Source organism: Nycticebus coucang, chromosome 10 (assembly GCF_027406575.1).
Source record: "Nycticebus coucang isolate mNycCou1 chromosome 10, mNycCou1.pri, whole genome shotgun sequence".
Classification (NCBI taxonomy): domain Eukaryota; kingdom Metazoa; phylum Chordata; class Mammalia; order Primates; family Lorisidae; genus Nycticebus; species Nycticebus coucang.
The window spans coordinates 72,194,056-72,209,606 of record NC_069789.1 but is presented as its reverse complement, the minus strand read 5'-3'; the positions used below and the strand labels follow the sequence as shown (position 1 = coordinate 72,209,606).

The following is a 15,551-nucleotide window of genomic DNA, read 5'->3' as shown; positions in this document are numbered from 1 at the left end:
AGAGAATATTATAAAAGAAAATTTCCCAAATATCACCAAAGATTCTGACACACTGCTTTCAGAGGGATATCGGACCCCAGGTCGCCTCAACTCTAACCGAGCTACTCCAAGACACATTGTGATGAACCTGTCCAAAGTCAAGACAAAAGAAAAGATTCTGCAAGCTGCCAGGAGTAAGCGCCAGTTCACCCACAGGGGCAAATCCATCAGAGTGACCGCAGACTTCTCTAATGAAACTTTCCAAGCAAGAAGACAATGGTCATCTACCTTTAATCTACTTAAACAGAACAATTTCCAGCCCAGAATTCTGTACCCTGCTAAGCTAAGCTTCAAAATGGACGGGGAAATCAAATCATTTACGGATATACAAACATTGAGGAAATTTGCCACAACAAGACCAGCTCTACAGGAAATACTTCAACCTGTTCTGCACACTGACCACCACAATGGATCAGCAGCAAAGTAAGAACTCAGAAATTAAAGGACAGAATCTAACCTCCACACTGATGCAAAAAATAAAACTAAGAAATGGACTCTCACAAAATAAGACAAATAGAATACTACCACACTTCTCAATTATCTCAATAAATGTTAAAGGCTTGAATTCCCCACTGAAGAGACATAGATTGGTTGACTGGATTAAAAAACACAAGCCATCCATTTGCTGTCTGCAAGAAACACACCTGGCTTCAAAAGACAAATTAAAGCTCCGAGTCAAGGGTTGGAAGACAATTTTTCAGGCAAATGGAATTCAGAAGAAAAGAGGAGTTGCAATCTTATTTTCAGATACATGTGGATTTAAAGCAACTAAAGTCAAAAAAGACAAAGATGGTCACTTTATATTGGTCAAGGGAAAAATACAACAAGAAGACATTTCAATTCTAAATATTTATGCACCCAATTTAAATGCTCCCAGATTCTTGAAACAGACCTTAATCAGTCTGAGCAATATGATATCTGATAATACCATAATAACAGGAGACCTTAACACTCCTCATACAGAGCTGGACAGATCCTCTAAACAGAAATTAAACAAGGATATAAGAGATTTAAATGAGACCCTAGAACAACTGTGCTTGATAAATGCATATAGAACACTCCATCCCAAAGATAAAGAATATACATTCTTCTCATCACCCCATGGAACATTGTCCAAAATTGATCATATCCTGGGACACAAAACAAATATCAACAGAATCAAAAGAATTGAAATTTTACCTTGTATCTTCTCAGACCATAAGGCACTAAAGGTGGAACTCAACTCTAACAAAAATGCTCGACCCCACCCAAAGACATGGAAATTAAACAATCTTCTGTTGAGTAACAGATGGGTGAAGGAAGAAATAAAACAGGAATTCATTAACTTCCTTGAGCATAACAACAATGAAGACACAAGCTACCAAAACCTGTGGGATACTGCAAAAGCAGTTTTGAGAGGAAAATTCATCGCTTTAGATGCCTACGTTCGAAAAACAGAAAGAGAGCACATCAACAATCTCACAAGAGATCTTATGGAATTGGAAAAAGAAGAACAATCTAAGCCTAAACTCAGTAGAAGAAAAGAAATATCCAAAATCAAATCAGAGGTCAATGAAATTGAAAACAAAAGAATCATTCAGATAAAAATGTGTCAAATGGTTTATGAAGTGAGTGTATGATGCCCCATAATCATATCATTGTATACACTTATGATTTAATAAAAAAATTAAAAAAAAAAAAGAAAATTAATGAAAAAGAGTTGGTTTTTTGAAAAAATAAATAAAATAGATAAACCATTGGCCAGACTAACGAGGAATAGAAAAGTAAAATCTCTAGTAACCTCAATCAGAAATGATAAAGGGGAAATAACAACTGATCCCATAGAGATACAAGAGATCAACTCTGAATACTACCAGAAACTCTATGCCCAAAAATTTGACAATGTGAAAGAAATGGATCAATATTTGGAATCACACCCTCTCCCTAGACTCAGCCAGGAAGAAATAGAGCTCCTGAACAGACCAATTTCAAGCACTGAGATCAAAGAAACAATAAAAAAGCTTCCAACCAAAAAATGCCCTGGTCCAGATGGCTTCACTCCAGAATTCTATCAAACCTTCAAGGAAGAGCTTATTCCTGTACTGCAGAAATTATTCCAAAAAATTGAGGAAGAAGGAATCTTCCCCAACACATTCTATGAAGCAAACATCACCCTGATACCAAAACCAGGAAAAGACCCAAACAAAAAGGAGAATTTCAGACCAATCTCACTCATGAATATAGATGCAAAAATTCTCAACAAAATCCTAGCCAATAGATTATAGCTTATCATCAAAAAAGTCATTCATCATGATCAAGTAGGCTTCATCCCAGGGATGCAAGGCTGGTTTAACATACGCAAGTCTATAAATGTTATCCACCATATTAACAGAGGCAAAAATAAAGATCATATGATCCTCTAAACAGATGCAGAAAAAGCATTTGATAAAATCCAGCATCCTTTTCTAATTAGAACACTGAAGAGTATAGGCATAGGTGGCACATTTCTAAAACTGATTGAAGCTATCTATAACAAACCCACAGCCAATATGTTACTGAATGGAGTAAAACTCAAAGCTTTTCCTCTTAGAACTGGAACCAGACAAGGTTGTCCTCTGTTACCTTTACTATTTAACATAGTGCTGGAAGTTCTAGCCAATACAATTAGGCAAGACAAGGAAATAAAGGGAATCCAAATGGGAGCAGAGGAGGTCAAACTCTCCCTCTTTGCTGACGACATGATCTTATACTTAGAGAACCCCAAAGACTCAACCACAAGACTCCTAGAAGTCATCAAAAAATACAGTAATGTTTCAGGATATAAAATCAATGTCCACAAGTCAGCAGCATTTGTGTACACCAATAACAGTCAAGATGAGAAGCTAATTAAGGACACAACTCCCTTCACCATAGTTTCAAAGAAAATGAAATACCTAGGAATATACCTAACGAAGGAGGTGAAGGACCTCTATAAAGAAAACTATGAACTCCTCAGAAAGGAAATAGCAGAGGATATTAACAAATGGAAGAACATACCATGCTCATGGATGGGAAGAATCAACATTGTTAAAATGTCTATACTTCCCAAAGCAATCTACCTATTCAATGCTATTCCTATCAAAATACCAACATCATACTTTCAAGATTTGGAAAAAATGATTCTGTGTTTTGTATGGAACTGGAAAAAACCCCATATAGCTAAGGCAGTTCTTAGTAACAAAAATAAAGCTGGGGGCATCAGCATACCAGATTTTAGTCTGTACTACAAAGCCATAGTGGTCAAGACAGCATGGTACTGGCACAAAAACAGAGACATAGACACTTGGAATCGAATTGAAAACCAAGAAATGAAACTAACATTTTATAACTACCTAATCTTTGATAAACCAAACAAGAACATACTTTGTGGGAAAGACTCCCTATTCAATAAATAGTGTTGGGAGAACTGGATGTCTACATGTAAAAGACTGAAACTGGACCCACACCTTTCCCCACTCACAAAAATTGATTCAAGATGGATAAAGGACTTAAATTTAAGGCATGAAACAATAAAAATCCTCCAAGAAAGCATAGGAAAAACACTGGAAGATATTGGCCTGGGGAAAGACTTCATGAAGAAGACTGCCATGGCAATTGCAACAACAACAAAAAGAAACAAATGGGACTTCATTAAACTGAAAAGCTTCTGTACAGCTAAGGAGACAATAACCAAAGCAAAGAGACAACCTACATAATGGGAAAGGATATTTTCATATTTTCAATCAGACAAAAGCTTGATTACAAGGATGTATAGAGAACTCAAATTAATCCACTTAAAAAAAGCCAACAATCCCATATATCAATGGGCAAGAGACATGAATAGAACTTTCTCTAAAGACGACAGATGAATGGCTAACAAACACATGAAAAAAATGTTCATCATCTCTATATATTAGAGAAATGCAAATCAAAACAACCCTGAGATATCATCTAACCCCAGTGAGAATGGCCCACATCACAAAATCTCAAAACTGCAGATGCTGGCGTGGATGTGGAGAGAAGGGAACACTTTTACACTGCTGGTGGGACTGCAAACTAGTACAACCTTTCTGGAAGGAAGTATGGAGAAACCTCAAAGCACTCAAGCTAGACCTCCCATTTGATCCTGCAATCCCATTACTGGGCATCTACCCAGAAGGAAAAAAATCCTTTTATCATAAGGACACTTGTACTAGACTGTTTATTGCAGCTCAATTTACAATCACCAAAATGTGGAAACAGCCTAAATGCCCACCAACCCAGGAATGGATTAACAAGCTGTGGTATATGTATACCATGGAATACTATTCAGCCATAAAAAAAAAATGGAGACTTTACAGCCTTCGTATTAACTTGGATGGACGTGGAAGACATTATTCTTAGTAAAGTATCACAAGAATGGAGAAGCATGAATCCTATGTACTCAATTTTGATATGAGGACAATTAATGACAATTATGGTTATGGGGGGGGAGCAGAAAGAGGGACAGAGGGAGGGGAGTGGGGCCTTGGTGTGTGTCACACTTTATGGGGGCAAGACATGATTGCAAGAGGGACTTTACCTAACAATTGCAATCAGTGTAACTGGCTTATTGTACCCTCAATGAATCCCCAACAATAAAAAAAAAAAAGAAGAGCCACCAGAACTTTCTCTCTCCCCCCTACATGGAGGAAAGACCAAGCGAAGACACGGCAAGAAGGCAGTTGTCTGCAAACCAGGAGGAAAGAAGTTCCAATAAACCAACCGTGGTGACAATGATCTTAGACTTCTAACCCCCAGAACTGTAAAAAAATAAATTTTCATTGTTTAAGTCAAAAAAAAAAAGGAAAAGAAAAAGGATTTCTATGCTATGTGAATTCCTGAGAGCAAAAATGGTGCGATTAATCTGAATGTCATGTTTTATCAAAAAGAACTATAATCTACATTAGAAAAAGTAAGTTCACTCTATCAGTTATAATATAGGAAGTACAATGAGGAAACCATCTTATTAGTAAAGATGAACTTTGCATGGGCTCATTTCATTTGTTTTTGTTTATTTTTCAAAATTTAGAATATCAGAAATTGAAAGACTGTTCTTAAATTGAGAAACGGTCAAGACAAAGGTTGAGGAAAATTCCATGAAAATAAGAAAATAAATAGAATTTCCAGTGAAATCGAATCAGTGATATTACCTATCTACTTTCTCTTTCAAAAATTTCAGAAAACACACCACACCAATACCCAACATCTTTTTTCACTCTATCCTAATAACAGAACTTAATACAGATTTTTGTTTTCTTAATGTCAAATTGGTTGTTAAAATGAAAAAAATTCTGGGCATCACCTGTGGCTCAGTGGGTAGGGCACTGGCCCCATATACTGAGGATGGCAGATTGGAACCTGGCCCCAACCAAACTGTAACAAAAAATAGCCCGGTGTTATGGCGGGTGCCTGTAGTCCCAGTTACTCGGGAGGCTGAGGCAAGAGAATTACCTAAGCCCAGGAGTTGGAGGTTGCTGTGAGCTGTGATGCAACAGCACTCTACTGAGGGCAATAAAGTGAGACCCTGTCTCTAATAAATAAATAAGTAAATAAATACATACGAAAAAAATTCAATCAAAGTAAAAAATAAAGATTACATTGGTAGTAAAAGAAAAATGATGAAGGAAAAAAATACAAATTCAATAGAATCTTACATCTAGCAAGAAGTCTGCATTATTTCTGTGTATGTGATGAATAATAGCCAACATCTGAATTATGCTAAATTAAAAAAAAAAAAAAGAAAGTCAAGAAGAGCCTGTAGCAATCTTTGATTTATTTGGTTTAGAAGTTTGGAAAAACAAAGATTTATCTATATTATATTGAATTCTGCTCAAACTAATACATCTTTATTTTATTCTACTCATTTATTTTGTACATACACCCAATATGACTTGGGTTTCAGTCCCATATTTTTTTTTAAATATTTCACTTTTATAACATATTTGTATGTTTAAATTATAATACATTCCTACTAGAAATTAATGTGGCTTGTATGATATATTTTACTTGAACATCTGTTCATTTGTCATTTCTTTTTCTCTACTCATCCCTCACGTATATCTGCAGATTCTGTTTACACTGTTTTTTATGCTTTATACAGTTGTTAAAGGGACCCCCCCCACCTTGGATATCACATTTCTGAGCATACTGAAGTCCCACAGACAGCTTTCTGAAATCAACCCTCTTTATATGTCAGTTTTGCATCTCAATAAATACTGTATTTTTCATTTGTATTTTGGTGATAGATGCATAACCTACACATTTTGAGAGCCAATTGTATTTATTGAAAAAAAATGCATAAATAGAGACCTACATGGTTCAAGCCAGTGTTGCTGCAGGATCTACTGTATTCAGATTTCATGGATACATGTGTACTGATGATTGCTGGGCCACATCTTCAAATCTCTTCTGAGCTTTGACACAGTTCTACTTGAATTTGTCAAACTAGAGTCAATCTGTTTATAAACAGACTCATCAATTTGCCTTCTAATCTACTTCATCTTCTTACATTTCTAATTTTAGGTAGATTCGTATATTTTAGTGGTTTTAAAATTGCTTTTAGCACACACACATAAAGCATAAAGCACATTATAATCAAATAGCAGGGGTTTTTTTCAGCCATAATCCCTATTAGAGAATGTTACCTTGAAGTATGTGAAAAGACATACTAAAGTATCTTATTTGTGGAGGTAATAAGAAAACTTATAAGGCGCTCATATAATAAAACATATATTAGTGTTTAGAGGAAAATTTGTTGATGTAAATGCCTACATTTAAAAAGACAAAAGTTCTTGAACTAGGCTCAGTGCCTGTAGCTCAAACGGCTAGGGTGCCAGGAACAAACAACATTGCTGGCGGATTCAAATTCAGCCCAGACCCGCCAAACAGCAATGACAATTACAACCAAAAAATAGCTGGATTTGTGGTGGGCACCTGTAGTCCCAGCTACTTGGAAGGCTGAGGCAAGAGAATCACTTAAGCCCAAGAGTTTGAGGTTGCTGTGAACTGTGATGCCACAGCACTCTACCCAGGGCTACAGCTTGAGAAACTGTCTAAAAAAAAAAAAAAGAAAGAAAGAAAAGAAAAAAAGAAAGTTCTTGAACTAATAATCTAACTTTCCATTAAGAAACTAGGAAAATAAATTCATAGTGAAGATACAGCAAACAGAAAAAAGGAAATAATAACAATTAGAATAGAAAAATTAAATAGCAAATAGAAAAATAAGAAAGAAAATAAAGACCTGGTTCTTTAAAAATGCTACTGAAATTGGCAAAAGTTTAAATAGAAGAGAGAGAGCAAGAGAGAAAAAGAGAAAGAGAAATTAACTAGGTAAGTGAAAAGACACAGTAGAGAATGGAAGGAGAAATAACTGTACATAACATATATTCAGAATTTATAAAGGACTCTTACAACTCTATAATCATTTTTTAAAAGCTTTAAATGTATAAGGATTTGAATATAAATTTGTTTAAAAGATATTCAATGGACAATAAGCACATGAAATGATGTTCAACGTTAGTAGTCATTAGGGAAATTTAGATTCTAACCACAAGATGATACTTCATACACACTTAAATGGCCATGATCAAAAGGACAGAAAATCAAAACCATTAGTTAAGATATGGAGTGACTGGAGCTGTCACGCCTGATGTCCAGAAATGTAACATGGTGTAGCCACTTTGGAAAACAGTGCGGATGCTCCTCAAAATGTTAAATGTGTATAGAGTTAGCTTAAGATTAACCAATTCCCCACATGGGTGTATACACAAGAGAACTGAAAGCATATGTCTATATACAAGAGATATATAGTCTAGAAATGAGTACAATATTATGAGGAGTGACTGCTAATTGGTACTTAATTCATTTTTGGAATAAATAGTAGACTGTAATAATTATTTGTACAATAGTTATTACAAAGTAGACTGTAATAATTATTGTACAAAATTTTTAATGTAGTAAAACCAGTGAATTGTGCAAAAAAGGTCAATGTGTTATTTTTAAAAATGTATCAAAAATACATCAGACATTTTTCTCAGTGAGAGAAATCTATAATTATAGATTTCTTAATTATTTCAGCATCAAGTCAACAATTCAAGCATTTTATAACAGAAATACTGATACAAATGTATACTTTTGTGACATTATCCCATTTCTTCCTGTAGCTTTTCATTTTAACGTTTTTTTAAACTGACCTCAAGTAGATAAATATAACTTTTGATTGTACTGCCTGGTCAGTATATCCTTAAGTAGAAAATTAAAAAACTGTTTTCCCAACTCACTTCAGATACAAATACTTTAATAGTCTACCATCATTCATATTAAATATCAGAAACTTTCACGGTAATTTTCAGAGGTTCATGTAGAGTAAGGATTATGGTTTTCTAAACATTGGTCATGGAAAACACACCGTGAATTTCTCCATTTGAAAATTACATACTAAGGGATTTCTCTTTGTATTCCTAGTTATTTCCACTGCTCACAGTGTAATTGTAGGGCTTTCTGCTTCTCCGTTCACTGTAATGAAATTATTTATTGACTAGAACATGTAACAAGTGAGAATGATTTCTTGATTCTGACAATAAAAGAAAAAAAGAACTGTTAGTATGTATGTTTCTGGTTGTAACATTATTTTGGAAAATAACTACAATTTGTATTTTATACTTAAGAGAATATATTGTTCTCAGATTATTATCTCCAATAATGTTAATAATACTGTGCTAAATATGTTACCACATCTGCATTCAGAAAAATAAATACAACTCACTGTCTAAACAATATCCTCCGTTACCGATATTGACAGAAATGTCTTACCTTTGTCTTGGCAGGCTGATGAGGGGCTGTTTATGACACCTCTTGCTAAGGCTAAAGAGCTTGTGTACGATTTTCTGTGCCTTTAGGAAAAGTTGTTTCATGCTGCTCTCCAGTTGTTCATAACGGCGCTGAAAATTAGAATCCATTGTCCACAGATGCATTATAGTTGATGTGTTCAGGAAATAATTCATGGGTAGCCTTTTCATAAAGAACTTGAATTCATCTAGAAAATATTAAAATTCAACACTTCAGTTATAAAACAATTATTTTCTCTTTTCTCTCAAACACACTCAATATATTAATATTAAAAAAATAAACATAAGGCATTATTTATGAGTAGCTAATTAAGAGAAGATGGGATTTGGGGATTCATTAGTACTGTTTCCCATTTTGCTTCCCTTAAAATGGAGCTCTCATGAAGGAACATTATTAAACAATTTTTATTAAAGCAAATACATTGGGTAGAAAGTTTATGTTCAATTTAACTTTTCTGTGTTCTCCTTCGATGTTATTTCAGTGAACTTCCTCCCATACATTAATCTGGCTTTCAGTTTTGGCATTAGTATTAATAATCCTCTCCAAATTTTGAATATTAACAAATATTTTCAGAAATTTTCATTACCGCAGAATAGAAAAAATATACAATTATTGCTAGGTGATTTTATTAATGGTGAAAGGAAAAGAGCAAGCTTTTAAAATAGAAAATCATAATATTCAACTATACATTCTGATAATTTCCCATAACTGGCCATATCCAATGTGTTACGACATAGTTTAAAACATAAGTGCACGCTAAAGAGAAAAAAATTAAAAGAATTTAATGCTGCAGGATTGGCTTTTTTTTTTTTTTGTCAATAATTATGCCTCTGTTTCAAATGTCTGGCAAAACAACAGTGGGACTAACAGTTGATGCTACACTAAAATAACAATAATCTAAAGGATCCACTAATTATCTAAAAACAAAATATGGTTGAGACATTCGTCAGAAGGTAAATGGAGTTGTTTTGTAGCAATGATTTTATAATTTACATTTATTAAAGCTATATAGTATTGACTGCAAGTACATTGTGATATGTTGAAGATACACATTGTAATCATTGGAGAAACCACTAAAAGCTCAGAGATGACACTTAAATCTTAATAAAGAAAGTAAATTAAATATGAAAAAGGTGAAAATGAACTGTCCATCAGTAAATGAACAGATATACAACACATGGTATATCTAGTATCTGTGGTACTTACAACAGAATACTATTTAGCCATAAAAGATGCATGAAGTTCTGATACATGCTACAACATGGGTGAACTTCAAAAATATTTTGTCCAGCAAAACAAGCCAGAGAAAAAGGAAAAAGACCGTAAGTTTTCATTTATATAAAATATCAAAATTAGTCAAATTTATAGAGATTAAATAGTATATTAGAATTTACCAGGAGCAGGATGAAGGGTAAATGGGGAGTTATTGTATAATGGACATTAAATTTCTGTTCTGGGAGATGAAAACTTTTTAGAGAAAAGATAATAGTGATAGTTGTACAATATTGTGAATTCAATTAATAACACTGAGTTATGAACTTTAATTGAAATGGCACAATTTGTTATATACATTTTATTACAATAAACATTTTTTAAAGATGAAGATAGTTAAGCTTTACTCCCACTCCCTTTCTTCTGAAGAACTATGAACAGACTCAACACCTAAACTTTTCATTGATTTTAGTACTTCTTTAAAGAATTTGTTTTGTTACTCGTTTCCATGTCATATATGGTTGAGTATTCCCTAACATATATATTCACACAACAAAAGTTTTGGCAAACTTTTTCAATGGCTATAGAAATATTAGTTGGCAAGTCAGACAAATGTCATTTTAGTCACTATTCTACCTATAAAAAAATTATATAATACACAATAAACTTGAGCTCTTCTGTACCTTAATTTCATCTTATGTAAATAATATAAAAAGTACATGTTGATGATCTCGTTTAACTTTAAAGTTCTATGATATTCCAGTAGGTTGTCTGTAGATTCCCATTTATTAGGTTTAAATATCAGTAGAACCTCCATAACTGACCACATCCCTACATTGACCACCCCACAATGACCACCTCCTTCAGCAGGTCTAATTTTCACAGACAGACAGGATAGGCAGCACATGTAAATGTCAGTGCAGTAGGCCTACTTCCTTATGTTTACTACCTCTGTATGTTGACCAGTTTGTTACAGTCCTTTGGATGGACAGCATACAGAGATTCTACTGAGAGTTGTTTTCAAAAGTCCAGTTACAGCTTCATTCAAATTTGGACAAGGTGCATCAGTACATATTCATTGCATGGAGGCATTCTAACTATAGTATTTTTTAAATGGCCAAAACACTGTTAACATTTCTTAAAATAAGCCATTGACATCTGACAAAGTAAACCACATTAATACATACACATATTTGGATAGATAAATTTACATTTATTTCAAATATTAGCATAATAGTCAGATCCAAAGTTTTTCATCAGTATTTGGAAAGGTAACTTTTGAAAGTTCACAGCATACTATATTCAGGAATATTAATATTATTTCTTCTATAGTAAGCAAATACAGAATCCTAACATCTTTTGATATTAATGGTACAGACTTTTATCTGATAAGGGGGGAACTGATAAAGGAGGGCATTTTAAAACAAAATAATATAAGGAAGATTTTAGAGCACATATCTATTTGAAATGCTTCAAATAATTTTTAAGTAAGCAGATTATAACTAATAGATGTATTTTATTTTTATTTTGTTTGTTACCATTGCCTCTTTGGAGAAATTTCCTCTTTAGAATAAAGTGTTAATGCATGGAAATTAGAAAGTATTTCTTGGGTTATTTATACAGCAGATGCCACTACTTAGGAAACCAATCATGCATTTCATTGTCATCTTTACTCGAACACTTCTGATAAGCCTTTTTTGTGCTGTTTGTATACATGTTTTTAATTACATTCATTATTTAGTGTGATAATATTAGAAAAAGTTCTAAGTTGGTAAATTTTGTTCAGATTAAAGAATATTTTAAAATATTAATTATTTATTTTAACAAAGTGCATATAGTAGCGTATGCCACCTGTAAAATACCAGTATGTAGTTTCTAAGAAACAGAGTTTTAACATGACACTTTAATAATTACTTCATTATGAAATCATTAGGAGTACCACTGACAATCACCCAAAACATTGAAAACCTGTTGTGCACATGACATACAGATGTTTCAGTCTATGACAGCAAGTATGAATAAACCTTTCATCATATTTTTAAAAATGACTAATGACATACAATATTTTCAAGAATTAAAGTAACATCTTCAGTCTCTAAAATTAATTCTACTTAGAAATCGATATAATCCCCAGAAATACGCTTGTAGTTATTTTTCTTTCATTTTTGGCACTTAGGAAAATTTATATTTATACATTATGAAAACAAAATTTGAATGATACTTTAGAATGATTATATAAACAATCTACATTACTACAAGGAGGAAATATTATGTTAAATAATCTGAGATGGCAGGTAGCATCTTATCGTACATTAATTTCCCAAGCTATAGAGACGATAAAGCATTATTTGCTTTTAATGTGGCAATAAAAAAATGACTAGTTATATTTTGGAGGGTATAAACAAATTCAGAAGAGAAAATAAGTCAATATCATGTAAAAATCATTCAGAAAAACTAAATTTAATACATGTAGGTAAGTATTAGGGAGATAATATTCTAGAAATATACATAAATAAGTTTGTTAGGTATGTATCAAACTTTTGCACTGCATAGTTTTCAGAACTATAGAAAAACAAAATAACAACAACAATAGTAATGGTAATAAGCATCATTTGTGCTAGGAGGAACTTAGAGTTAGTCACCTTTTCTTGAAGTAACTAATTTACATGAAGCAAACAATGATACAAGGGGAAATACTGCATATTAATGAATTCTGTAGAGGCGAAGACATTAGGCTACGTGACAGCTGTGCACTAAATTATACAAGACTACCTCAGGACTATTTTAAATCTCAATACTACTACTACTTTGTTAAAATAGAAAGTATTCTTTTAAAATAGATGAACAAGGCTCGTCAGCAAAAAGTTGTCTTATACACCTCTGTGTTTCCATAGCAATCTTACGTATTTAGATCTTCATTCTCTTTATTTTCATACTTCACAGTCAAATTAAATAGATGAGAGTGAGAAATAGAAATTTTGGAGATTGTGAAAGGATCAGACATAACCTGATTGGTGTTCTTGCCCGTATTGATAATCTTGAAAAACGTTGACAAATATAGTTGATAATGTATTTTCTAATATTTATAATCTCTATTACGAATTTCTTTAGAATACATTTTCAAAGATATTCTAAAACATTCTCAATTTTCCTTAGCTTTGAGAGCATATAATTTAATTCCTGAATAATTTAAGAAAATAATCAGGTTCTTCTATCATTTAAAATTGATTTCTTGTTTTATAAATCCACCAAAATAATCCACAATAGAAGCTGTTGCCATTGGGATGTAGAACTATAGATAGGAAGTATTGAAGGAGAAAAGTGAAGCTTTTATAATTTTTACTAATGTGTATAGTTTTGTCAATTTGCTTAAAATTTATATCAATATTATGAACAAATATTAAAGTATCATAAAATAGTATTGAGGCTGGGTGTGGTGGCTCACACCTGTTATCCCAGGACTCTGGGAGACCAAGGTGATTCACCTGAGCTCAGGAGTTGGAAAACAGCCTAAGCAAAGCAAAACCCATCTCTGCAAAAAACAGAAAAAAACTAGCCAGGCTCTGTGGCAGGCAGCTGTAGTCCCATCTACTCGGGAGGCTGAGGCAAGAGGATTACTTGAGTCCAAGAGTTTGAGGTTGCTGTGTTTCTGTGAGCTAGAATCATGCCACAGAACTCAACCTATGACAACTGAGTGAGACACTGTCTCAAAAAAAAAAAAAACAAAAAAACAAAAATACTATTGAATTACCAGCATACCATATGTATAGCTAATGTTTCAAACATTTAAATAAATAAGAAATTATTTAATTACTTGTTCTACAAAGGTAAAAGTCTACTGTTTAAAATTTTATATGTTTTATTGTTGTTGTTTTTTTGTTTTGTTTAGAGTCTCACTCCATTGCACCAGGCTAGAGTGCCATGGCTTAATAGCTCATAGCAAACTCAAACTCCTGGGCTCAAGCGATCTTCTTACCTCATCCAGCCTCCCCAGCAGCTGGGACTATAGGCATGAACCACCAGGCCTGGTTAGCTAAGTGTTTTTTTCTTTTAAACCAATTTACAATTAGAATATCCTTTTGGTAGGAATGAGAATGGAAAATGGAAAATTTGAATTGTTATGAAAGCACAGCTAAAGTCTTACTAAAATAATAATAAAAGATTGTATGATATCTAACTAAATATGAAAAAATATGAAGACAGCACTTAAAAGGAGAAATCAGAAAAAAAATGTATCAGACATATGTAAAGTATGCAAGCACACATTTTTAAGTAGAGGAGTGGTCATTTCTGATTTTATGCTACTACCAATACAATGCCTTGAAACTCATTTCTCTTGCTTCGCTTTGTGAATGCAGGATTTTCTGGAATACATGTGGATAACAAAACGTCATAACACATTTTTTTTTTTTGTAAGCAATAGGGTAACAAAACAATTAGTACTTTTTGATGTTGAATGCAGTTCTGTGAATATATGAAAAGTAAATTTCATTTTTGATCGGATTTTTATTAAGTTTAGTGGTTTTTGTTTAGTCTACTATTGGTCTGGACTTACTAAGTACTATCTCCAAAGTTGACATATAAATATTAAACCATATACCACTGAGCTGCAATATTTCTTATTCCTTATAGTCACAGTTCCCTGGAAGATAGTATGAGTTCTTCTATCTTCTGACTTTCAATGGCAGAGATTTTTCTGGCAAATAAGTTTTAATTGAAAACCTTGGCAGGTTGGCACTACGTGACTGCTGTTCTTAAATAGATAAGATACAAAGTTTGCAAAATGGGAGAGAAATGGGAATGTAAGGGTGAAGGAAGCTTCCTGGCAAGAAAAGTTCTGAGAAAATCCAGGAAGTCAGTGTCCTGAATGGCAGAAAGTTACCAGGGGCTGAAATGACATCCGATCTTCCAGGGCAGTTGTTCTCAACCTTCCTAATGCCACGATCCTTTAATACAGTTCCTCCTGTGGTGGTGACCCCCAAACATAAAATCATTTTTGTTGCTACTTTATAACTGTAATTTTGCTACTGTTATAAATCATAATGTAAATATGTGATATAAGGGAGACCCCAAAAGGGGTCATGACCCACAGGCTGAGAACCGCTGTTCTAGGGAATTCTACTAAAACACAAATTTTTACCATTTTATAATCCTGACTAGAACTGGTTGGTTTTTACTCTTATAAACGTTTTTTTCACCATAACTTTCTAAGAGACTATTTGGATTATTTGTATCAGTTTAAAATATTCCTAACTTTTACAGTAAATCACCCATATGACTTTCAGTGATCACATACCAATGTAAGTCTATTCAAACCATTCTATTAACATGTCTCAGCCATGGGGATAGAATTTATACCAAAATTGACAAAATCCTATAATGCTGCATAAAATAAGTGGCAGGCCTGTTCAGTAGCTTGTGAAATGGTCAATTTT

General features: G+C 33.2%; 1 protein-coding gene across 3 annotated transcripts in view; it reads right to left on the bottom strand.

Annotated features, from left to right (window-relative positions):
* BRINP3 (BMP/retinoic acid inducible neural specific 3) overlaps positions 1-15,551 on the bottom strand; it is a 389,735-nt gene that overhangs the window by 59,195 nt on the left and 314,989 nt on the right. For all 3 annotated transcript variants that reach the window (XM_053607791.1, XM_053607792.1, XM_053607793.1), the window contains one exon: positions 8,869-9,091. In XM_053607791.1, the coding sequence (XP_053463766.1) occupies positions 8,869-9,091 (223 nt within the window). The remainder of the gene's footprint in view (positions 1-8,868; positions 9,092-15,551) is intronic.